Source organism: Globicephala melas, chromosome 1 (genome assembly GCF_963455315.2).
Source record: "Globicephala melas chromosome 1, mGloMel1.2, whole genome shotgun sequence".
Taxonomy (NCBI): domain Eukaryota; kingdom Metazoa; phylum Chordata; class Mammalia; order Artiodactyla; family Delphinidae; genus Globicephala; species Globicephala melas.
This window is the reverse complement of record NC_083314.1, coordinates 132447062-132474322: the sequence shown is the minus strand read 5'-3', so window position 1 is coordinate 132474322 and position 27261 is coordinate 132447062. Positions and strand designations below refer to the sequence as shown.

The 27261-nt window shown below is 43.4% G+C and overlaps 1 protein-coding gene across 4 annotated transcripts in view; it reads right to left on the bottom strand.

Annotated features, from left to right (window-relative positions):
• The window catches only part of JAK1 (Janus kinase 1), a 228896-nt gene that overhangs the window by 20006 nt on the left and 181629 nt on the right, over positions 1-27261 (bottom strand). For all 4 annotated transcript variants that reach the window (XM_060304731.2, XM_030865835.2, XM_030865834.2 and 1 more), the window contains 8 exons: positions 26321-26444; positions 20643-20796; positions 17215-17378; positions 14768-15110; positions 13021-13206; positions 8859-9016; positions 6870-6993; positions 4148-4334 (listed from right to left, as the gene is read on the bottom strand). In XM_060304731.2, the coding sequence (XP_060160714.1) occupies positions 4148-4334; positions 6870-6993; positions 8859-9016; positions 13021-13206; positions 14768-15110; positions 17215-17378; positions 20643-20796; positions 26321-26444 (1440 nt within the window). The remainder of the gene's footprint in view (positions 1-4147; positions 4335-6869; positions 6994-8858; positions 9017-13020; positions 13207-14767; positions 15111-17214; positions 17379-20642; positions 20797-26320; positions 26445-27261) is intronic.

Here is a 27261-nt window from a genome sequence, read left to right as displayed (position 1 = left end):
ACAGTGTCTTACTGGGAGACCAAAAAGTGATTCAAACATCAAGCACCCAGGCCCCTTTTTGTGCTGGTGTTGCTTCTTCTGCCCACCCCTGTCATAAAGACTCACAGATGCATTCTGTAATAAGACAGACTACTCAGAGTATCTTCGACCACACTTGCTACGGCCTCAGGAACAACTGTGATGCCCTCTCCTTGAGGCCTGACTCCTTCTAAGGGAAGGATCTGACATATGAAGGGCAGTAGCTTGTGGCAGAGAAACATCAAAGAAACCCGTCAGTATTCAAGGGATCTGACACTGGGAGAAGACCTGGCACTCAAACCCCTTTGACCTTGGCCTTCAATGAGGCCCACTTCACTTCTCCAGGCCTCAGTTTTCTCTTCTATAAGACGGGACTCTTGATCAGGTGACCCCTACGTGTCCTTCCAGTTCTCACATTCTAAGAGGTGATGAATCCACCTGCAGGACATCAATGACACTGTTGGTGGGGCTTAAAAAAGAGCAGCCAATCACTGGGGAATTCTACCAAACATACAAAGAAGAACTTATACTGATCCTTCTCAAACTCTTCCGAAAGACTGAAGAGGAGGGAACACTCCCAAAGTCATTCTATGAAGCCACCATCACCCTGATACCAAAACCAGACAAAGACACCACCAAAAAAGAAATTACAGGCCATTACCTTTGATGAATATAGATGCAAAAATCCTCAACAAAATATTAGCAAATGTAATCCAGCAACACATAAAAAGGATCACACCCTATGATCAAGTTGGACTCATCCCAGGGTGACAAGAATGGTTCAACAAACACATATCAATCTATGTGATACACCACATTAACAAAAGAAAAGACAAAAACCACATGATCATCTCAACAGACACAGAAAAAGCATCTGATAAAATTCAATCTCCATTCATGATAAAAACTCTTACCAAAATGGGTACAGAGGGAACATATCTCAGCATAATAAAAGCTACTTATGACAGACCCACAGCCAAGATAATACTCAACGGTGAAAAGCTGAACACCTTCTTGCTAAAATCTGGAACAAGACAAGGATGCCCACTCTCACCACGTCTATTCAACATAGTACTGGAAGTCCTAACCACAGCAATCAGACAAGAAAAAGAAATAAAAGGTATCCAACTTGGAAGGTAAGAGGTAAAACTGTCATTAAATGCAGAAAACCTGAAAGACTCCACACAAAAACTACTAGAACTGATAAACAAATTCAGCAAGGTAGCAGTATACAAGATAATATACAGAAATTGGTTGCACTTCTTTACACTAACAATGAAATATCAGAAAGGGAAAGTTAAAAAATGATCCCGTTTAAAATCACATTAAAAAAAATACTTAGGAATAAACCTGAATGAGGTGAAAGACTTACACACTGAGAACCATAAAATATTGATAAAGGAAACTGAAGATGATTCAAAAAAATGGAAAGATATCCCATGCTCTTGGATTGGAAGAATTAATATTGCTAAAATGGCCATACTACCCAAAACAATCTACAGATTCAATGCAATGCCTATCAAATTACCCATGACATTTTTCACAGAACTAGAACAAATAATCCTAAAATTTATATGGAACCACAAAAGACCCAGAATTGCTAAAGCAATCCTGAGGAAAAAGAAGAAGGTGGAGGCATAACCCTCTCATACTTCAGACAATACTACAAAGCTACAGTAATCAAAACAGCACAGTACTGGCACAAAAACAGACATATGGATCAATGGAACAGAATAAACAACCCAGATGTAAACCCAGACACCTATGGACAATTAATCTCTGACAAAGGAGGCAAGAACATACAATGGGGAAAAGACAGTCTCTTCAGCAAAGTGGTGTTGGGAAAGCTGGACAGCCACATATAAATCAATGAAGTTAAAACACTCCCTCACACCATACATAAAAATAAACTCAAAATGGCTTAAAGACTTAAATATAAGACACGACACCATAAAACTCCTAGAAGAGAACATGGGCAAAACATTCTCTGACATAAATCATACCAATGTTTTCTTAGGTCAGTCAACCAAGGCAATAGAAATAAAAACGAAAATAAACAAATAGGACCTAATCAAACATATAAGCTTTTGTACAGCAAATGAAACCATAAACAAAATGAAAATACAACCTACAGACTGGGAGAAAATATTTGCAAATGATGCAACCAACAAGGGCTTTATTTCCAAAATATATATAAACAGCTCTTACCACTCAGTAACAACAACAGAAAACCCAATCAAAAAATAGGCAGAAGACCGAAATAGACATTTCTCCAAAGACGACACACAGGTGGCCAATAGGCACATTAAGGGATGCTCAACATCATTAATTATTAGAGAAATGCAAATCAAACTACAATGAGGTATCACTTCACACCAGTCAGAATGGCTATCATCAAAAAGTAATAATACAAATAATAAATGCTGGAGAAAGTGTGAAAAAAAGGGAACCCTCCTACACTGTTGGTGGGAATGTAAATGCTGCAACCACTATGGAAAACAGTATGAAGATTCCTTAAAAATCTAAAAACAGAGTTATCATATGATCCAGCAATCCCACTCCTGGCACATATCCAGAGAGAACTCTAATCTGAAAAGATACACACACCCCCAATGTTCACAGCAGCACTATTTACAATAGCCAAGAAATGGAAGCAACCTAAATGTCCATTGACAGGGGAATAGATAAAGAAGATGTGATATATACACACACACACAATACATACACACACATACACAATGGAATATTACTCAGCCATAAACAAAGAAAGAAATAACGCCATTTGCAGCAATGTGGATGAACTTAGAGATTATCATACTAAGTGAAGTCAGAGAAAGATAAAAATCATATGATACCACTTATATACGGAATCTAAAAAAATGATACAAATGAACTTATTTACAAAACAGAAACAGACTCACAGATGTAGAAAACAAACTTATGGTTACCAAAAAGGAAAGGGAGTGCAGGGAGGGATAAATTAAGTTTGGGATTAGCAAATACAAACTACTACATACAAAATAGATAAACAAGGTCCTACTGTATATCACAGGGAACTATACTCAATCTCTTGTAATAAACTATAATGGAAAAGAATCTGAAAATATATATATGTACGTGTGTGTGTGTGTATGTGTGTGTGTGTATATATATATGAGAATCACTTTGTTGTACACCAGAAACTAACACAACACCATAAATCAACTATACTTCAATTTAAAAAAAAAGAGCAGCCAAGTTCCTCGCCAAGTTCCTCACCTCTCCTATCCAATTTACTCTGTGATCCACCCATGGCTCCCCACTGCCTGCATGATAAAGTACCAGCTCCTTGGCATGGCATCCAAGGCCTCCCATGGTCCCAAATCTCTGCTCTCTCAGTCTCCCCTCTCCCTTCTTTCTAACTTCACTGAACACATTAGTCCTCTAGAACCTTTCTGCAGCCCCTGCTTTGGCCTGCTGCTTTGCCCTGCACATGCGTGCTGGGAATGCCCTTATCTAACTGGCAACCTCCTGTTCACTGTCCAACATTTGGCTCAAGATCCACCTCCTCTGTGTAGCCTTCCACGCTATGTGACTCAGGGATCTTGACCATCTCCTTCTCTGCAACCCCAGGGTCTAATATGTGTGTGTGTGTGCATGTTGATTTAAACACGCATCACACGCTACAGTGGCCTCATTTACCTGTGACATTTTCTGTATTAGGCTAGAAACCCTTGGGGCGCAGAGACTGAGTCTCATGCATTTCTGACTCTATGTATCTAACATAGTTCTTGGCCCACAGAAGATGTGCCAGGATCATCTCTCAGACAGATAAACTACTGACGGGAACTTAAGACATTTTATCAAAAGGAAGAAAGAAGTAAATTTCTGCTTGCTAATCCTAAACATGCCTCTTTCGGCAGCTTAATTAAGATACTGAGAAAAGGTGTATGTCTTTTCTATAGAAAATGCTGACACCTGAGGAGTGGGATGTGCGTCAGAGACAGACTTGTAACAAAACTTAATGAAAAACACCTAGAAACTGTGGGGGAAAGACCACTTTCTTCAAAGCACCCAGCATCTTTTGTTTGATCTGGGTCTCAGAGCATCACGAGGGGATGCAGCCTGGCTCTGGCTTGAAGAGACTGACCTCGGGGCTTGGGCAGGCAGCAGCGCTTCAGCACAAAGCTGATGTTGTCTGTGCGCAGGATCTGCTTCTTCAGGTGGCTCATGAGGTCTCCAAGGCTGGGGAAGCTTCGGTCTGAGCCATGCAGGCTGTAGCGGCCCTTCTGCACCTCAATCTGAAAGTTCTTGAACTGCTTCTGGACACCCAGCAACTGCCATTCAAGAAAATAATCAGAAAGGATTTGTTTTAAAAAGGGCTCAAGCAAATCTCTCATGGGTATGTATGATGTTAACAACAGGAGAAGCTGGGTAGAGGGCATACAGAAACTCTGTACTATCTCTGTAATGTTTCTGTAAAACTAAAATTATTCCCTAATAAAAAAGCTTATTATAAGTCAATGAAATAATAACTAATAAAGGAGATCCAGGAGAAGGCACTGATAAACGGGAGTTAACACCAAGGAGACAACCTAACAGCAGTGATTTCTACAAGAGAATCACTTCATTTTGGCACTTCAGATGAACTTCATGAAAACACCAACCTCATAGGACTGCTGCTAAGATTATATGGCAGGGCCCGTGTAAAAACGTTAGTAAACACTTTTATAAAGGTTAGCACACATTATGCATGAAATAATAAGTACTATAGAAAAATTTATCTAGGAACTCCCTCAAACTGAGCTCTTCCAAGAACCTCCTGGGAGGTGGCAGACAGCTGTCTGGTCTGGTTTCCGAGCTGTATGGTGCCCAATAGAGGAAGTATAAGCAGAAGTTTTCCTTCATGACAACTTCTGTACAAAGGGAACTATTTTAGTATTTTAGTGGTTAAGAATGAAGGCCAGGGGCTTCCCTGGTGGCGCAGTGGTTGAGAGTCCGCCTGCCAATGCAGGGGACACGGGTTCGTGCCCTGGTCCGGGAAGATCCCACATGCCGCGGAGCGGCTAGGCCCGTGAGCCACGGCCGCTGAGCCTGCGTGTCCGGAGCCTGTGCTCTGCAACAGGAGAGGCCACAACAGTGAGAGGCCCGCGTACCGCAAAAAAAAAAAAAAAAAAAAAGAATGAGGGCCAGAAAGATCTACTAACGCTGTAAACTAGGACAAGATATTTAAAATCTTAATGCTTCAGTTTCTTCATCTGTTCAATGGGGATAATACAACCTTATCTCATGGGGCTAGTGTAAGGATTAAATGAGAATATACAGGAAAAGAGCTTAGCACAGTGTCTGGTGAGCTAAAATAAATAGTAGGAGTAATCCTATCTATGGTTCCTGTTTTCCCCAGGTAATCTGACACCAGGTAGACTACGTTACTGAATCACTGACATTCTCAGTACAGCACAGGTCAATTCCACCTCAAAAGGTGGTTGGGCCGTCTCATGCTCACATCTGTGATAAAAGTATTAAATTTCCTCCAAAGACTGACGGAACGCAGAAGAAAGGGATCCTGCCAAGGCAACAGGCCTGCCAAGTGCTGAGCCACTGCACCCGTTATCAGCCACAAGGCTGAGCTGTACAGGAGCACCCCAGGCGAGCAGTGGCCCCTACAGACTTCACCTATGACTCTTGGCAGCACTGGGTTCCTTCTGCCATTTCCTCTTCCACTCTTGACTGAGTCCAGCCCCAGAGATTCTCCAGTACTTTTCCTTCTGGTATCTGAGGTCTGCAATATGCTAACATGCTGACTCTCATCTTGCAGCCCCTCCCCTGCCCCAATTCTCCTAGCTCATGGTGAACCCACGCAACACTACTGTATTTATTTGGACTAATTCTGTAAAACTCTTGTCTTTTAAAATAGCCCAGGACTCCCCTGGTGGCGCAGTGGTTAGGAACCCACCTGCCAATGCAGGTGACACAGGTTCGATCCCTGGTCTGGGAAGATCCCACATGCTGCAGAGCAACTAGGCCCGTGTGCCACAACTACTGAGCCTGTGCTCTACAACCCGCGAGCCACAGCTACTGATTCCACAGCTACTGAAGCCCGCACGCCTAGAGCCTGTGCTCCACAATAAGAGAAGCCACCGCAATGAGAAGCCCGCGCACCGCAGAGAAGAACAGCCCCCGCTCACCACAACTGGAGAGGGTCCGCATGCAGCAGCGAAGACCCAATGCAGCCAAAATAAATAAATAAATAAACTGACTGATTAATTTAAAAAAACAGTCCATTTCTTGTGTTTTAAAAAATTACATGAATAACGAAGCACTGTGGTCTAGTGAGGTCAAGTTTGCAATTTGGCTTCAGGATTTCTCTCACATCATTCCCAGCTTCCAGCCACACCTGAGTCACTAACAGACATCTTGTCAAAACACATGTCAGTAATTTGTCTGTTAAAATGTCTGCACCTACCATCTGGGGACAACTGTGTTAGGCCAGGTTGCCAACAGGCCTCATTGGTACTAGTCTGTACCAGTGAATGCCCAGACACAGCTCTGGGTCTGTGATGGTCCTGGCACCGAGTGTTTTGTGTGAGCTGGTTTTCTGGTCGTGTTCCACCTTCCAGAGCACAGGGACCCCTGCCATGGGTCCCTTGCAGGAAGAAAGAAAGGGCCATAAGGATGAAAGGGTATGGGGTATGGCTGCCTGGGAAGGGGCTCCTTTTGAGGTGCAGGCTGTCCCTGTCAGAACTGCCGGCGATTTTCTCAGAGCCCCAGGCTTTTCTACCCCCATCCCCCAAGGGTGGTCCTCCTGGATGAGAGGTTGCACTGACACCCTGTGGCCACATGGGTTGGCCCCAGCCACTGTCTTGACTGACCTCAGACTTTTCAAAGCAAGTGACGGTCATGAGGATGTTGTCGAAGTCGGTGCAGCTCCACCGCAGCACGTACATTCCCTCCTCGCTTCCTTCTTGCCGCAACTTATTGATGGCATATTCTGTGCTACAGGGAGAGAGGCAAAGAGAGAAAGCTCACCCCAAACAGAAGCACTCTAAACCCCATGGGATGTCCACTTCCTTGAGCTGCCTCAAGTCTGACGGCCGCTCACAGTACCTGTCCTGGGTCCTACCGTCGTCTCTGATATGAGACAGAGAGCTTGTCTCATATGCTTGTTCCTGACTTCCCCACACACGCCGCTTCCACTCTAGCCAGAAGAGCTCCCCCCCAGGCTGAGGATGCAGAGCTGCCCGTGATGCAGTGGTAGGGGTCTCTCCCCCCATCCCAGGCAGCACAACTAGAACAGAAGCCTCAGGATAGCATGGACTTGGAGTTGTTCTGTTTATTGCTGCATCCCCAATAACCAGAGCATGCCTGGCTCACAGTTCTCAATAAATAAGTGAACAACTGAATAATAAACACTGAATAAAGAAATCAAGGATCAGAAAGCTGTGAGTAGAGAGCCTGCCTATCCTATACTCCCGTGTCCCCAGGACTAACAAGTCCGGCACACAGAGGGCAATGAGCAAACAGCTGCTAAATAAACCCACATATGAGGTTACTACACCCAGTGAGTTCTGCTCACTGAGTGTTGGTAAAAGAGGGCTGTGTGGTCAGCACGTGTTAGAGAATGGCAGAGACCAATGGCTCCCTGGTGGTTGGGCAGTGAGGGTAGGCAGACAAGAAACAAACGGACACGTACATAAACTTAATATGTCAGGAGGTAATAAACGCCACTGAAGACAAATAGAGCAGAGTGAAGGAGTCAGGGAGTGCGGGTAGCAGAGGGGGAAGAGGTGTCGTTGTTTTATATAAGGTGCTTGGGTAAGACTTTACCAGTTAGGTGGTATCTGAGTGACACCTGAAGGAAGTGGTGACTGCTGAAATTCTGGAGGGAGGGATTTCCAGACCAAGGGGAAAAGCAAGTGCCAAGGCCCTGAAGCCTAACTATAGTTGGCATATTTGAGGGACATGCTTTATTATAAAGCTCAACCCTTGCTCTGCAATTCCTTGGTGTGTCTGTCTCCCTGTGAGTCCGTGAGCCTCTTCAGGCCAGGGACCACACCACTGACAAACTGCCTGTCCACAAGGCAACTGGGATCAGGAAGAAGGTGGGAACCGCTTCACGTGAAAGGTGGCTGACGAGATGCTTCCACAGATACATTTCGGTCTGGAAGAGAGACTCCGAAGAAACACAGCAGCTGTTTTCCTGTGCCTGAAGGATGGTCACACGCAAGAGGAAGCAAACTGAATCCCTGTTGCTTCAAAAGGCGGAACTCAGATGAGTAGACAGAGTTACAGGGAGGCAGACTTCAACTCCCTATGAGGAAGGTACGCATGTCTGTAACTGTCAGAGCTATAAGCTACTCGCTGCCAAGTGAAGCACTAAGTACCCCATCACCAGAGGTGTTTGAGATGCAGGTGGGACGAGACACCCAGCAAAGCCCCTCCCAACTCTAAGGCTTGGTCACCTTCACTGGGCCTTCTGGCACTGGAGGGCATGCTGACTCGGGATTCTGTTCCTACACCGTCTGCTGTCGAGACCTGTGCCCTGTCTTTCTTGAATCACCCAGAGCGTCTGGCACAGTAAGGGGCTAGGAAGTGTAGCACTTCTTGGTCAGCTGTGGAGAAGTGAGGGGTTCATCTATGAGGACACCCAAGGAAGGGAGAAGAAGTGAGGGGCTGCTGCAAGGACCAAGGTAAGAAATGACAGGAAGGCCTGACCAGGACAGCAGGGATGGAAAAGGGCACCAAGTAAGTATTCAGCGTAAATGCCTGATGACGCCCATGCCTGAGAAGGACACGCTCCCCATCACTAACACGTGGGTTCTTTTCACACCAAAGGCAACTGAAAATGTTTTCGAACCAACCAGATTGGACCGTGACAGCCATTCTGTATGTTGTGGACGATCAACGGGGGAGCCACGTCGGTGCAGAGGTAATGATGGGCATCTGCTGTGAGCCGGAAGTAGCCGTCCACGAGGGACACAAAGGACAACGCCTCCTCGTGGGAAGACAGCTTCAGTTCCTGGCGAGAGAGTAGAAATGCCCATGGTTACATCACGTGCCTGCCATCTTAAGCAGCTGACTCTCTGGGGAGGTACAGAGTGAGAAGATATTTAACACAATGAAGAATGTACAACCCCAAAGGGAAGCTCTTTTTTTTTTTTTAATTCTTTTCTTTTTTTTTTTAAACCCCACATTTGTTTATTTTTTTGGCTGTCTTGGGTCTTCGTTTCTGTGCAAGGGCTTTCTCTAGCTGTGGCAAGCGGGGGCCACTCTTCATCATGGTGCGCGGGCCTCTCACTATCGCAGCCTCTCTTGTTGCGGAGCACAGGCTCCAGACGCGCAGGCTCAGTAGTTGTGGCTCACGGGCCTAACTGCTCCGTGGCATGTGGGATCTTCCCAGACCAGGGCTCGAACCCGCGTCCCCTGCATTGGCGGGCAGTTTCTCAACCACTGCGCCACCAGGGAAGCCCGGGAAGCTCTTTTTGTCGATAGTAACTGCACCCCTTGCAGTTACATATAACTCTGTTCACCACACTCTTTCATCTCTTACCTCAAAACTTTTATCAGATTGAGGAACAGTGGGGTGAGGGGGCGCACGGGCAGCTGTGGCAGGCAGGAGACTGTGGAGAAGCTGCCACCCGGTCCAGATAGAAGAGGAGGCCTGAATCAAGGTGGCAGAGGTATAAAAGTAGAGGTGGGGGGGAACATAGTGTGCAGATGACACCCTGGTCCTGGCACTACACATTATTCCTAGTTACAGAAAAAGAAACAGAGGCACAGGTGTTTCATCTCATCCAGAGTTGGTCTAGAAGGTGAAGCTCCTGGATTTTAGTCCAGGAATGGTCCCAGACACAATGATAAGGTTTCTAGATTAAATCCAGGAACCTCTGAGGGTCTGGAGAAGGCAGAGAGTCTTACTCCAAGTGGGAGAGGCAAAGGTAAAAGAAGAGGAGGGAGGGAGTTTCCATGGAAGGAAGAAAAACGCCTGGAGGTGAAGACAGGTGGGGTTTTGTCTTGATCTTACAACCCTGAGGAGAGATGACCATGTGAGAGGAGCTGCGGGGTCAACTAGGAACATCTGATGAAGGAAGGTTTGTAAAGCCATGATTTAGAGCTTTGTCTCACAAGAATATTAACAAACACCTGAGCCTTCAGAGAAGGGTAAAATGACACTTGAGTATATGACTCTTTCCTTAGCACTGGAGAAAGAAGAGGCTGGTGGCAGAGAAAAGTAGACAGAGACAAGAAGACCAGTGAAGGGGGGAGGGGTGAATATACGCAACCAGACAGAATGGAGGTAAGGGGCTTATAATGCGAGTTAGCTATGATGCCAAAGGAAGGGTGCTTTGGGGTTGTGAGACAAGGAGGCCCAGAGAGGGCAGGGAGGGCTACCATAGGGATGGCGATGCAGGAAGGAGGCTCTGTGCTAAGTGTGCTTCCTTTCGGGTGTGACCTGGCATCTCCCTGCAGAGCCCCAAAGAGCAAACTCAAGACGGTATGGCTTGGGCAGCCCTTCACCCAGTCACATACAAACAAAAGTACGTAAGCACTTAAGTTCTCTGAAAGCGGAAGTCTGAATAGAAAGGGGAGATGTCAAGAAGATGCAGAGAGAAGAGATAAATCAAGATATGATCTGATAACATGGCAGCATCATGCTCTCCTGAAAGACCAGCAACCAAAAGTACTGCTTGGAAATGCCATGGCTGGGAAGGGATGGAGGAGTGAGATAAGTAAGAAAAAGCATCGCATAGTGTTAACCCACAGGTTCAGGAGCCAGCTTATCTGGGTTCAAATCTCCGTATCTCTACTTGCTATTACATTTAAGCATATATAATCATCATTTTTATTCGTCAAAAATTGTCAAATATTGGCAATTTCAAGTAATTTAATGTAATAGCTGTATGACCTTGGACAAGTTACTTAACTTCTTTGTGCCTCAGTTTCCTCCTCTGTAAAATGGGAATAACAATATACCCACCTCACAGGGTCGATATGAAAATGAAAAGAGTTGGTATTCGTAAAGCTTTAAGGCAGGAAATACCTGGCACACAGCAGGGCTAGTATTTGTAAAGGAAAACAAGGTAACGAGGAGCTCAGGTATCGATTTCTTCTTGCCTTCCCCCTGCTCTCTGCACAGCACTGTAGCTGGGCACAGAGCTGCCAGCCCCTGTGCCAGGGTGAGCACTGACTTAGACGACAGGTGCCCCGTCTGGGTGCCAGACCTGACTCTGTCAGCCAGGACAGATGGGGCAGGCTCACAAAGCTCGCATCACCTGGCTGCAGTTCCTCCTCCCCTGCCACGCATCTCCAGGGTTTGGCCATGTTGGACAGCCAGACCACAAATGGGCCAACCTCTCCCTCACTACAGAGTCCCTGGGGAAGAGAACACCGTGGAAACCAAAGCAGTGCAGGCTGGAGCTGCCCCTGTGCAAGCTCCTACACCTCTCCCTAAGTCTCAGATTCCCCCCTGGAAGTGGAGCCAAAATCCTGATATCTTAAGGTCTTTGTAAGGACTAAATAAGATACTGCAGACACATCATATAACATGACTTAAGATCTATAATATGCTGAATAAATAGCATTTATTTTTATTTTCTCCCTCCCACCATGTTCCATCTCTCCACTAACATCTGTATGGGCTCTTCTACTTCCTTCACGTTTTTACTACAGTTTTCTAATGAAATCAATGTATCTTTATTGTTTAAAAAAATGGGGAGGATGGGGAGAATTAAAAATTAAAATCGTTCATATTCCCATCATAAACAAATAGTTGTTAATATCTGATTATTTTTCTAAGAGCATGTGTATGTATATGCATAAACTTTTTAAACAAAATTGGTTCCATTCTACCAATAGTTTTATATTCTGCTTTCTTCCGTTTACGAAGCATTTTTATGGATATTTTTTTAGTTCAGCAATTCGTTTACAGAATATTCTACTACTCAGATGAGTTGTGTTTTATTCTCTCGTTTTCCTATTATCATATATGCAGGTTAGTTTCAGTATTTTGACATTGTAAATACTGCTGGGATAAACATTCTCATTCATAGACCACTGCCTGCATCTCTCATTGTTTCTAGAAGACAGGTCCTCATTTCCTATGGAGGGATTATATAGATAGTTTCAACGCTTTTAACACGTTTACCAAATTGCTTTCCCAAATGGTATATCAAAAAGACTAGTTACTCTAGATGTAAAAGAATGACCATCTGTCCTAAACCACATCACCAGATTCTTTCCCCGTACTGAGTGTTATGATTTTGACAAAGTATTTGCCAATTTTCAGGCAAAACATGGTATTTCCCTAGATGACTACCTTCATTGCATGGAGGAGCACCGTGTCTCACCCACCTGTCCTCCCCATGTGACGTCAGCTGTGACTTCCCCAACACAAACATGTTTATTCTGGCAGGACTCCCACTTCCCCTGCCAAACTGGGGAAGTGACTTCCCCTGCCTGTCTAGATCACGTCCTCAAGTGATACCAAAAAAAGAGGAAGAGAGGTTGAACACCCCTTCCTCTGTCCGAGAGTCACTTGGCTGTGCTTGACACCATGATGAGGACTGCCATTGTGGCCAGAGCTGCCAGCTGGACAGTCTGCTCAAGTGCAAAGTGGGGCTTCCCACCGACCTCATTCCAGATGACCCACACAACTCAGCAGAGAGGCTGTGCAGGAGCCCTTGGGAGAAAATGCTGACACTCACTTAGTGATGTGGATCTTCAAATCCACTAACTTTTGTGAACTAAATATTGATGCTGAAATATCTTTGGGAAGACGGCAAATCCTGAAGCAGATACACATTTGAAGACCAAAGAAAGGCACTAGAATGTACCCAAGTAACTTAAAAACAGACATTGATAATGTCAATGTCAGCAATAGGGACTTTTTGGCTTAAATAAGATGATCATAAGATTTTCTCTTTGGGACAGGAACTCTGAAGAGCACATGCTGCATAACTGTCCTCAGCAAAGTCTCCCTCCGAACACCAGACCCAGGCCGAATCACTTCTGAAGCAAACTTACCATTTTTTTGTTGTCCTGCTTATTAATGCTGACCACAGACTCCTTGATTACAATGTCAGTGATCTCAGGGAAGTAAGAAAAATTGTTCCACTCTTCCTGGATTTTATTTTTCTCCTCATCCTTCTTGTGTTTATTTTCCAGTTTTTTCCGTTTCAGTTTATTTTTTTCCTTTTCAACAGGAACAACCTGATAAGATACATACAAGTGACAGAGTGAAGTCAGCTTTCTCATTTTCTATTGGTATTTCTCATTTTCTCCTGGCAAACCAACAGAAGGCCTGAAGCCGAGGAGGAGAAAGCCAGTGTGCCTGGATTGACAGAGGAACTGGGAGAGTTAGCACCCATGAGCCTATTTGGGTCCCCATGGGCCTATTGGTCCCATCAGGGATGCCTGGGATCCTACACCTGGAAGAGATCTTAATGAACACACCGACTAAACTCTTTACATAATCTATAATGTGCAAGCAAACTCAGGAACAGAAATAACTGCTCACTAGACACGCATCTACAATCAGGTCCCCCCATTTGAACATAGGCTTTCTCCTTTTACAATCTATCACTGATTGTCTTGACTTTATAGCCATATTCAAGTTGGAATTTTCAAGAGAAGGTATGAATCCCATGCTTGGATAACCTAGGGAGTCATACATGTCTGCACAAGCTTACGTATTTTGTTTAGCAGAAGTCTTGGAGACTAGAAATCTGGGATAAGATCCTGCCTCTGCCATTTACTTAGTTAGGTCATCTCTTTGTGCCTCCATTTCCTCACCCATAATCAGAGATCTTACATCTTCACAAGGTTCTTGGAGCAGTAGGTAAGTTCTTATTAACACAGTACCCACACTACACAGAAAACACTTGATAAGTGTTTGGCACTGTTATTTTAGCATGAAAATAAAATAGGAGTAGAAAGTAAATCTCCCCTTTACTTCAATATTATTATTATTTACAATAATAATGATGATGGTAATAGTAGCTGTAATAATTTATTGAACATTTATCATATGCCAAGCTCTGTGCTAAACGACATTCCGTTCTCTCAACACTATGAGGTAATACACTAAGTATCGCCATTTTATAGATGAATAATATGTGGCTGATATATGTGAAGTAACCCTCCCAAGGCCATGTGAGTATAAACAGTGGAGCTAGGATTTGAACCACATCTATTTAGATTTAAAACCCATGCTTTTAAACCACTCTGCTCTATTGCCTCATCCAACAAACACTTCAAAAAGAAGCTCCAGATTGCAAGAAAAATTACTCTGTCTCACAGAACCAGAGGGCTAAATTCAATTCTTGGCATAATCACTATTAGTTAGTTATGACCTTGGGCAAGCTTCTTAACTTGTCTGTGCCTCTGTGTTCATCTATAAAATAGGGAAAATGGTAGTATCTCTCATAGATTTGTTTTAAGGAATAATTGAGTTAATACATGTAAAATGCTTAGAAAAGTACTTGGTACATGGTAAGCACTTGGTACATGTCTGCTGTTACTACTATATTATTACATATTGTATATGTTGTTATTATATTTCTGTTTCCCTACAGAACTCAATAAATATTTATTTTAGATCTGCTGCTACATGGATACAATAAAAGATGAATGATACATGGTCTCTAGCCCATGAAATAAACTCAGCTGACAGGGGTGATGAACATGCAAAGAGATAATCCCAACAGAATACACGGAACACACCATGTGACACAGGATGCTCTGTTCTGATCAGCCACCTATCAGCACTTACATTTGGTTTCTGCCTCCACTGGATTCCAAGATTTCCAGTCACCATCACTTCATAGCAGAGAATGTTTCCACTATCATTCGGATGGAACCGATTCATCTCATTTTCTGAGGAAATCAGTAGCATGGAAGTCTCAAACATTTCAGCACCATAATGTTTCGTCAAAGTTTCCAAGGTAGCCAGGTATTTCACCTTCAGGTCGTGTGTGGACACACTGCTGTCACAAATGGTCTTGTTGTTAAACTCCTTTAGGAAATCCTTGAAAACATTATTTATCCGCATCCTGGTGAGAAGGTTCCTCTGTCTGATGGACTTATTCAATGTTTCTGGAATATATCGCTTGTAGCTGAAAGTAAAAAAAAAAAAAGTCTCTTTTTCATGTATAGGTTAGCAGAATAGTGCAGAAACAAACCTAAGTCTATAAATCTTCCTTCCCTGTGTTGCCAAATGAGAAAGAAGGGTCTACTCCCAGAGGGTCTTAGATGGAGTAAAACTCTGAGGATGATAATCGTAAGGAGATTGAGGTGAACAGGGACTGAAAGAAAAGAGAAAAGTACATGTTCCACAGATTTTACTGAAATGGGAAATTCCTACAGGAATCATCAGATTTTCTGGGTCACAAAGGCAGGCAGCAAAATGCACTTATCTGTGTTTTTGTTTGCTAGTGTCACTGTTCCCATGCACACTGGTGCTCACATAAACACACTGTTACTAAGATTCAGCATCAGTTAGAAAGCCATCTGGAAGGTGTCAAGAGTGACAGATGATGTTTTGTATGCTCTACTTGCCTATCTATTTTACAGTTTTTCTATAAAGATCAAAAACTACTTTTATAAGAAATGGGAAAAACCCATAAAAGCTAATTAAATACAAAAGATTTAGTGTTTGCCATGTGCAAATGTCTCAGATATATTAAATGGATCAACAAGTAAACTGAAAGATTAGTTACCCATCCAGGTGCTAATGAGAGAGTATCTATGACTAACAGAATCTCAGCAAATGGATATACTGCTAGAACAGAAGCCAGCTTTAAGAAGAGTGTGAACACCAAAGAAAAAGAGAACAAGTCCACTGGGGGTCAAAGTGGGGAGGCCCGTCGGCCAGTTACTCCCAGGCCTGAAAAAGCACCTAGCACAGGGAAATCCCTGCGGCACAGATGGTTTCACAACCGTGGAAAACTGTGGAGTTTGAAACTTATCCCCAACAAATATTGTAATTTTTTAGATTAATGTAACAGAGAGGAAAATCAGCAGAGAGTTATCATTTTTTACTTTAGCCTCATGAAAAAATAAAGAGGAGGTGCCCAGAGCAAAAGCCACAGAAAACAGAGAAAGCAGCAGAACAGCATATGTCTAATCAGTCCCTCCATTTCTGAGGAGCAACTTGTGATCTGCTCCAGACTCTGGTCAAGGGCAAGGAGATACAAGAAGTAACCTTCTGAGAAGATACATGCCACCTATCACAAATAACACCACTATAAATAATTCCCTCTTCAAAATGAGACTGTCTTATGACAATCACAACAGCTCACTGATTTAAAAATTATATTTCCAGACTTCCCTGGTGGTCCAGTGGTTAAGAGTCTGCACTTCCACTGCAGGGGGCACAGGTTTGATACCTGGTCGGGGAACTAAGATCCCGCATGCAGCACAGTGCGGTCAAAAAAATAAAATAAAATAAAAATTATATTTCATAGATGGGTGGGAGTTATGCAGATTGAATACTCCTTCACAAAGACTTGATCACAAATGATAATTTTAAGTAAATACAGTTTTCTTAAGGTAACAGTCGATCGTGCTTCACATCAGAATTAATGGCTCTCTAGTGAACTAGTTCTGGCTGGGAACGAAAGCAGCTGCCTGTAGAACTATACTGAGAAGGATTTTAGGACAGATCCAGCACAAAAGGAAAAAGTTCAGTGATAGATGGCAATGCCCACCATGGGCAGAGAGGAAGGGGGAGGGCATGCAGGCCACTAATTTGACTGGCACCCCAGCTCAGAACTGTCACCCTAGTACAAATTTCTGAGGTCATCAGCCAACATTCAAAATCAGGACACAGATATAATGTGCTACCTTTCATAAATATTCTAAAAAAGAGTTGCACTCTGCAGAGAGCAGTAGTCAGCCAAAAGCTGGCAGTAGTTAAACTGAGATATATGAGGGGCTTCACTGGTGGCGCAGCGGTTGAGAGTCTGCCTGCCGATGCAGGGGACGCGGGTTCGTGCCCTGGTCCAGGAGGATCCCACGTGCAGCGGGGTGGCTGGGCCCGTGAGCCATGGCCGCTGAGCCTGCGCGTCCGGAGCCTGTGCTCCGCAACAGGAGAGGCCACAGCAGTGAGAGGCCCGCGTACCGCAAAAAACAAAAAACAAAAACAAACTGAGATGTATGAAAACATACAAAAATAACACCATTCCCACAATCAATTCTTTAGCCAGCAGGAAGGTTTACCTGATGTCCTTGGGAAGTTCTGGCAACTGCATCTTCTTCATCATGGCATAGTGGGAGATGGCCAGGACGGCCATTCCCAGACACTCGTTCTCAATATCATGCCCATCCTGCTCCGTCTTGGGGTCTCGAATGGGAGCCAGGCATTTGACCAAATCATACTGTCCCTTTGGAGCAGAGGTGAGAAGAAATGAACCACCACTTAAGTTTCAAGAGTCCACTCATGTTTCTGATCTTGAGAGGAAGGTTCCCCACACAGGGAGGTGCTACCCAATAAGCAGTACAGCAATGAGACTAACGAGATTTAGAGTTTCTCTGGCACCAAAGTTCTTTATCAACAGCTGGGCATGAAGGGGCTTGGGAAAGGTCTCCCCAGGTTAATTCATTCGTTTAATAAATACTCACTGCGCACTATGCTGGGTGCTGGTGAACAGTATGAACACATGAAGCCCTTCTGTGGGGCTTCCCATGTAAGTGATGATGAAAAGCAGCATGTACTAGGCTTGGGCTGCACCAGGGCATGGGACGTGACAGCTGTCTGGGGTTTGATTATTTGTTAACTCCACAACAAACCGGTGTATAAATGACAGAGCACCACACACCCTTCTGATGTAGATTTACAGAAAGGAGAAGGAATCCAGATTTTACACTGCATCATTACCACACGTAAGTTTTTTCAACATCTGCTGTTCAAGTTTCCAGTAGTGGAATGTATCACCAAAATACACCCCCTCACTCACTGAGGCACTCCACATTCCACGAGCCAGTGACGGCTGCTAGGTCCCCTTTATTAAGCCCTAACCTGAGTGCCAGGCACTGTGCGAGGTTCCTCTCATTTACTATTTCACTTATTCTTTACAACAGCCCTATGAGGGGGATGCTAACATCATCATCTCTGCCTAACAGCTGAGAAATCTAAGGCACCAAAAGGTTAAATAACTTCATTCACTCACTTGGTAATCACTGATTAACAAGAACCAATTACGGGCCAGATGTTATTCTAGGTGCTAGGGATACAGCAGTTAACCAAACCACATCACTGACCTTACGGAGATTTCCAGGAAAGAAAGAAGAACAAACAGAAATATATAACCTCAAGTAGTTACCAAAACCAAAGTCAAGTATAAAGAATACTGTGGGAGCTGGGGGACCTAGTGAGTGGTGGGGTAGAGGGTCAGACCAGATGTGACTGCAAGGCTACAGCTCTGCAACACTGTGCTACAGTCAAACTCAGTCTTTAAAGCTCACGGACTGGAAGTGTACACAGCTCTTAGGATTGGGACCTCGTTAGCCTTTCTCCAGCTCAAAAAGAGGCAGACATGAAGTATGGGGGTGGTGTTCCTATATAAGGAAGACACTCACTTTCCCTGAAGCAACTTTAGTTTAGTGGGTTTTGGATGGAGGGTTCTAACTGCTGCAGTTCCCCCTTTTCCCCAAGATAGGACTTATTGTTTCTCTCAGTAAGAAAAGGACACTGACCACTTCTACAAACTACCAAGGACCAACAACAATCATCTCCACCAGCAATGTGTGAAGAGGAGAACAAAATCTGAAACTATTTTGTCTGGCTGTGATTTTCTGTCAATATCACTGTACAACTACCTCAAGTAACTCATTCCTGAAGCTCTGAAAAGTCAGGTTCTAATGTAATACCTACTCTTGAAGTATGGTGCACTCTTTTTTTTTACACTTCCTCTCCCAAAAAAGTAAAAGAATCAATCTCAGAAATGAATATATGTAAAACTGGGAGGCTGAATTCAAAAAGACCAATCTGAAAATGGCCAGTTCACTTATTTTTTCCACACAGTATGTGCCCAGGGCTGTGCCCTGTCCCATTTCTCTACTGTCTCTGAGGCCAGTCCTCAGGTATATTATGGAACGTGGATAGTGTGCAATCAACAACTAAAGCTGTACAAGAGAATACAACTGTGACACATAACCCACACATGTAAAAGTACATCCTAAGGAAATAATAAACAGAACACATATTTAGACGTATGTATGAGGCTGTTTTGTAACAGTGATAGCATAACAGGGGAAAAAAATCAAGAAAAACCAAATGTGTTCAGAAACAAGGATTAGTTAAATAAAGGCTGACTTCTCCTCTGGATTCCAGTCTCACGCTCGATTTCCTAGCCGAATCTCCACTTGTGTATCTCACAGGTGTCTCCAAAAGAGAGCTCCCAATTCCCACCCCTTCTCCAGCCTGCTGCTCCCAGTCTCCCTATGCAGGGAATCACTCCGTTATCTACCAAACACTGCCCAAAATAAATCTCAAAATTCTCTTTGATTCTTCAAATATCCTCACCTTCCACATCCAACTCATAAGCAAATCATATCAAATCCATCTCCAAAATTAATCTCAGATCCACCCATTTTTCTCCAACTCTACTGCCACTACACTGGTGCTACTGGCATCTAAGGAGAGGAGGCCAGGGGTGTGGATAGATATTCCACAATCCCTTACAACAAAGAATTAACCAGCCCAAAGTGTCAGTAGTGCTGCTTCTGAAAAGCTTTGCTCTACTCTGAAGAAATACTTTCCCCACTCCTCCCTTAGAATTGCAGACACTTTTTTATTCTTCAAAGTTCAGTATAAATGCCACCTCTTTAGAGGGATCTTCTCCAATCACACTATTTAAATTAGGTCTCCCCATTCAAACCTCCCTCCCCATATGCTCTATGACAAAGGCCTTTTTCTTCATAGCACTTTTCACAATTTCTTGTGTATTATCTATGTATCATTTTATCTGCTTGTTTTGTTTGTCCAACTCGATTATATGTCTGGTGCTTGCAGAGACCATGTCTGTCTTGTTCACCACAGTTTCTGCAGCGCCTTAGCAAAAAGTACACAGACACTCAGAACAATAAGATATTTTCAAAAACTATAGTGCATAATACATATCTGCATGATAAAATCAGGAAGCACATATACAAAAATGTTAGTTATCTCAGGGTAATGTAATTTAGGTGACTTAACCTCTCTTTCTGGCTTTCTTCTAGTGTCTTATTGTTCTACCCTGCCACCCCTGTGACTCAGAGTGGCCACCTCCTTCCTCTCTCTGACTGCTGAGAAGTACCTTTGTGATTAGCCCTGCTGAACTACACCTTCCCGCACTTATAGCTCCCCCCTCTGCTCTCTGCACAGGAGGCACTGTAGACACGAACTGAAATGGTAGCGGGGGGAAAAAGAAAGCAATGGGGAAGAAGTAAAGCCCAAAAAGCCCACACGTGGGATAACCAGCCGGTTGGATGCTGAACTGCCTTCCCCCTCCTCACCTGGGGCAAGTCCAGGGTTGGTGAGAACTACCCATGGAACAGGCCATAAAGCATCTTAGCTGCCACCATGGTAGGCTGTGCCAGGGAATCTGACCCCTACCATGTCTTACCCACCCCACAAACTCCAGGCTCTCCTGGGCCCAACATCTTACCTGAGCAAACAGATACTCCAATGAGCTGGCGTCAAGGAGAGGGGTTGCATCTGGAACTTTTTTTTTCTCGTAGCTATTCTTCTGCTTCTTTGGAGAATGTCGCCATACTGACTGCTCGTTATCATTGGTCCCGTGCCAGTTGGTGAAATAGAACCTGTAAGGCAGGAAGATGAATGTTAACTGTGGGAAAGGGGACCTTGGCATGCGTGGGAGAGGCATCCTGGTTCTACCCAGAGCGATCAGTGCCAGAGGTTAAACTTCCCTGAGAAGTAAACAGACAGACCTTTCATCTGTGTAGCGCTTCACTGTTTATAAGGTCCTTTTCTTTTCATTCTTACAAGCACTCTGTGAAGAGCATACTGCCAGAACCTCATCTATGACTCAGGGAGATAAAGTGACTTCCTTAAAATCACAAAGTAATTTCCACTCCGTCTTCCTAGATAGGAAAACACTGCTGTCTAGAACTAGATGCTAGCCCAGCAACTCCCTCCACTGTTAGTAACGCCAGCCTGCCTTGAATCCAAGACCTATTTCACAGTTTAACATTTCTGAAATCTAGTTTCATCATACAGTCAAGACATACCGTTAATGTAGCAGTGTTTCCTAATTCTCAGATGGCTGTTACTGACACTTTTTATCTTACAATGAACAAAGTTTTAAAACAGAAGAAATATACAAACACTACTACAAGCATCAGCTGCAGTGCCCTGAACTAATAAATGCTTCATATACATTATGCTATTTAATGCTTACAGCAACTGTACAAGGTGTGTTTCACTGTTTCCATTTTATAGATGAGGAAAACTGAGGTTCCGAGAGGCTAGGTCACCTAAGACCACAAGCCTGTTTTCTCCACTACTACTTTCCTCTGCCATCTGTAAAAGAAACATAATGAGTTCTGGAATGTGTGAAAGTGACTGAGCCAAGCTGATCCAGGCCAGCTCTAGGCTACAGACTCAGAGGGTACCTGGGTCTCTCTCCCTTGACATGCCCATGTGCTGATGAAAAACCACCACGGCATGGAGAAGGAACATATAAAACCTCCCAAAAAGGAGCTGCCGTTAAACTCAGATATCTGTCAGTGAGCTCTATTTGCAGAGCCTAGGGCATGCCAGGTCCTGGGCCAGGCTTTGGAACACAAGGGGTTCTCAGGCACAGTCCCTGCCTCCTGTGAATTCCCTGTCTGTAGCCAATCAGTTAAATCCAGGGGGCACATCTCATAAATAGGGCTACACTGTGACTTCCATGGACCCCACACAGTTTTCCTTTCCTCCATTAAAAAAAAATATTAAAGTTATATTTTACAACTATGTTGGTATAAAGATGAATATAATCTAGGCTGGATTATTTTTTTCCCTGATTTTAATAAAATTAAAACACTTCTGTGGATCCCTAATAACATCATGAGCCCAAGGCATTGTGCCTCATAGGTAAGTTTTTCTTGAACATGAGTGTCTCAGATAAGGTGTCAAAGGAGTACCAAGGAGGAAGAAGTTGCTGCCACTGCCAGGGGATGTGGCAGGGAAGGGTAAAGGGTTGGGGAAGGGAGTTGGCACTAGGATAAATAAATACCAGGCTATGGAGTCTGGACCATACACAGAAGGCAGAGGAAAGACTGAGCCAAACTGATGTGAGGCAGGATCCCACTGGAAGAAAGCCCCACAGAAGATGGACTGAAATGAGAGAGGCCAAGAGACAAGCAGGCGCCTAAGGCAGCAGCCTGGGCAACGCCGTGAGGTTTGTGGGGGCAGAGGCCTCAGTGCCTTGCTCATCACTAAATCCCCAGCGCCTGGCATATAACAGGTGCTTAATACATGCTTGTTGGATGCAGAAACAGCAAATGAATGACCTAACTCAAGAAGTAGCAATTAAAATGGAAAGGATGGATAAGAAGTTACTTTAAAGGTAAAAATCAACATTTTACAACTTTCAAGTGATTCTATACAGCCCATCTTCCACAAAACTCACGGAAATGACTGATAATTTGACTGTGGCCTTTGGCATCTCTCTCTCAGACAGAAAGAGCCACGTATCCACAGAGTCCACATGCACCATAAACCACAGCTGCAGGACTGTCCCCGCACCTTCCCACGTGAGAGTAGAAGCCTGAGGCTCTCAGCTGACAAAGAGGCCAGAATTCATGCTGCCCCCAGGCTGAGGAGCCTGCTCTTCAAGGGCAGAACAGAGCAAGGTGGGGAGGACTCCTCCAGGATCGGTTGCCCCGGGCAGGCAGAAAGTAAGAGGTGAACCAGCCCTACCAGCTGAGCAGACACAGGAAATCTGACACTGGGGCAGAAAAAGATGGACAAGGCCATGGCCAACTCCTCTGACTGCTGAGGGAAATCCAAAATGGAGAGTTCTCTTCATTCATACAATAATCTAGTGATCTACTGTAAGTTCCAGGGGGTCTGCCTGGGAGGAGACAGGTGAGAGGGTCTAAATGGGATGATTAAGAGAGTAGCTAATAGGGCCCAGCATACTCCCTCGGGGCTGAACAAGGACATTTTCTGAGGTTGCTGTCTGAGCCCTGTGAGACTAGCCTTGCCTTGGAAGCCTTTAGGTAAGATGTTCAGACAAGATAAGGCAATGTGCAGCTTCTCCACTACAGAAAGGCTGAAGGAAGCCTAAAACAAGGCTGGATCTCTGGAAATTGCCTATAGTCAAAGGCTGACAGCTCTCTATTTAATAAGACAATAAAAAGAAAAAAACTTTAGATCAGTTAACTGCCAAAATCAACATCTTCCATAAGCAACAAGCATATATTGTATAGCACAGGGAAATATAACCATTATTTTGTAATAACTTTTTTTTTTTTTTTTACGCGGGCCTCTCACTGTTGTGACCTCTCCCGTTGCGGAGCACAGGCTCCGGACACACAGGCTCAGAGGCCATGGCTCACGGGCCCAGCCACTCCGTGGCATGTGGGATCTTCCCAGACCAGGGCACGAACCCGTGTCCCCTGCATCGGCAGGTGGACTCCCAACCACTGCGCCACCAGGGAAGCCCTATTTTGTAATAGTTTTAAATGGAGTATAACCTACAAAAATACTGAATCACTATGTTGGACATATGAAACTAATATTGTAAATCCACTACACTTCAAGAAAAATAAATAAATAAATGTAACAACAGGGAATGTTTCAAGGAAAAAAAAAAAATCAACATCTTCCTAATCGCTAATAAGACAAAACTAGTAAGTACACTGAAGACAGAAATTGTGTGCCCCTTTCAAAATTAATTATTAAACTTGGGCCAATTCCTGATATTACAACATGCTAAAGGAAAAAAATTAAGAATGATCTAAATAAATGTAGTATGATAGCTGCTGATATTCCTTTGCAGAATGATGTGGAAGAACACTGCAGGAATGAAGGAGGGAGGGAAAGATTATCCCCCTTATTGGTGGGACAGACAGACCTGCCAATAAGAGATATGCCTTCCTTGCAAGTTTTTGAGAAAATTATATTACAGATGATTACATATTCTAAGTTTGTGTACAGCTATTATATACAACGAATTCTCTTTAGGCTTCTATAGAACTTTACTAATGGATAGTAAAATTCATTTAGATGATAAAGCAAGAAAACTTTTTTTTCTTAAAAAGGAACAGGGAGGGTGGGAGGGAGGGAGACACAAGAGGGAAGAGATATGGGAACATATGTATATGTATAACTGATTCACTTTGTTATAAAGCAGAAACTAACACACCATTGTAAAGCAATTATACCCCAATAAAGACGTTAAAAAAAAAAAGGAATAAAGAATATGCTTGTCTTATATTAAGATACATTACAAAACAATAGCTATCAAAATTATCTAAAAGCAGAAAACTATAATTAAAGTACAAGAACATAGAGCTGGGATTCCACTGAAATAGTCACCAACATTTATTTTCGTGTTACACCTTTTTTAGTGGTGAGATGCTGAGGTTTCAAAATTATGTAGTTTGTTGTAATGCAAATGTTTTAGCTTAGGGTGGGATCTTTTTTTCCAAGTTCAAAGAGCTTGTGGTAACAAAGCAATATCCTGTTGAAGCCCAATGTTAGGTACAAAGTCAAGGTGCCAAAAATGAGGCAGCCATGCACTTCCTGGCAGCTAACATAAACAGGGAGCTGGCAAAGACAGCTTTTAATCATGAGGCAGTCACATGACCAGCAAAGACGAAGGCCTCAAAGAGGATTCTAATGCTAACAAGACAATTCACTATGTGTGTAACTGTGAGTAACTCACTTCTCTTTTTTGGACATCAGTTTCCCCCTAAAAAATTGGAAGAATTGAATCAGGCAAACTCAGGTGTCTTCCAAGTCCCAGATTCTACCATTCTAGATTCCGAGCCAAGTGGAAAAACCTAGAGGGAAAGAACTAGAACTCAATGAGATGCCCCACTTCCTAGACTTCGAGCTGCAAATACATGTTTCAATGCTGGGTCACATAGCCAACCCCCAGGCCACAGAAAGCTAGATTACACTCTGAAAAACAAATCCAAATATAGTCGCAAGGCTCAGCTGGGTGGGGTGAACGTTTCCCTAAATCTGGGGCGTGAAATCTCACGTGACACACAGCTCTCCTCTTAAGGTGAGACCGTGGGTGAGTACAGAGAGAAGAGGAAAGTCAGCCCCAGGATGATTATCAAAGAACGTAGATCTGGTTCAGCTTCCGCTGAGAAAAACACCCAGGCCACTGTGGAATGGTAACAACTCTACTGACTCCCCAGAGTAAATAGCAGCTAAAATACTGAGGGCCTCTGAGATCTCCAGGGCTTTTCCAGCATGACCCGGCGTACCATTAGCATTTGAGCTAACCCACTGACTTAATCACATCTATGTACGTTAAGATTCTTTTCAGATACGATTCACCCTATTTATAATAGGGTGAATTTATAAGCTCCTCTGCTAAATGTATGTGTGAAAGTATGCTTAGCTAGTATCTAACAAACATACTTTCAATTCTAGGTACAGAACAAACACACTTATAAACTCAAGAGACTACAGTGGTAGTCCTGACTGCCTGTGCCACCTTGGGAGACTACATGACATTTAACAAAGTCTACAATATGGGAGAAAAGGCAAGTGAGTACCCACCAGAAGAAAAATTACAGCCCCACTAGATAAAAATCCTCAGGGAGTGGATCAAAACATTCACCTCTTTAGAACAAGACCAAGCTAGGATTTCTAGGTTTCCACTTCAGGCAATGTTTCTCAAGCTCTCTAGCTGCAACTTTTAGTAAGAAACATATTTATTTTATCATGACCTAGTACATACAGACAGATTACATATCTCAAACTGAAGTTCTAAAAAACAATATTCTTAGGATATGTATATATGCCGATATTATCTGTCCTCATCTATTTCTCTCTTCTAAAAAAAATCCTGGTCATAACTCACTAAATTAAACTCATATCCATGATTCACTGAATAAAAAACTCTGCTGTAGGATACTAATTCTATTCAAAATACCCTCTGCCTCATAATGATTTCTTTTCTAAAATGTGGCAGAGGAAGGTGGTCAAACTCACCTTGAATTGTTTTCCAAATACTGAAGAAGCCCTTTCTCATACCAAGCAAATACAAAACTTACAAGTTATAAAAATGACTACAATACTTCTTGGTAAGTGAATCAGGGCTCCAGGCTAACCGTTGCCCGTCCCTGCATGAGGGAGCCCAGCAGGCACCCATACCTCATCCGGTAGTGGAGCCGGAGTGACATCTTGTCGTCGACGGTGATGGTGCGATTCGGAGCATACCAGAGCTTGGTGTTCTCATCATACAGGGCAAAGAGGTTGTGACACAGAGGAGATATACCTGGGGAAAAGTAAAGGACACATCAGAAAATTAAAGACAGATAAATCTGGCCATCTGTTTCCAAAGCACAACATATGCAAAGACCAGAAATTCTCTTATCCAAAAAGAATCTACATCATATTCGCATCCTCTTAGGGCCAAATACAACTTCCAACCATGTTCAATCAGGCAGTTTTAAACAAAATAATAAAAAATTATGGCTCCCCAGGAATATATACTATAGCTTCTGGCAAACCAGGTTAAAACCACTGAAAAATAAAAGTCTAATAATATTTCTCATTACAATGTCTATGACAGAGTCTTACCAAATCCTGCTTCAAAGAAAAAAAGGCCATCTGAGAGGTTTCCAGATACCACCTGATGTGCACCTTGTTAATCACAGTGAGAAACATTCTTAGAGTTTGAGAAATCCCTAATCTGTCTCCTACAGAAAATGTTTAAACGGTTCTAACACACTGTGATTACACATTAAACATGTGAACAAGTTCCTGGCAGTAGCACATGAAATATGTGTTAGAATAAATAACCAAAGTGATTTCTATCAGTGATCAAAATCTATTTCCATTAATAACAATACACTTAAGTACTCTGTATGGTTACCAAAAATATTTTTTATTGGTAGCCAACTAGCAAGAACATATATGCTTAAAAAAGGTGGTCCAACAGTGCTCCCTTGCCTCCCTACCTAACTGCCTCCTTTGATACAAGAATGTTCAAAAAGATAAGGGAGATGATGAAGCCAGGAAAGTACCTTTCCACTCACTTCTGAGCCCATGATTAAAATTACACAGACCTGTAATCTAAAAGTGTCAGGGGA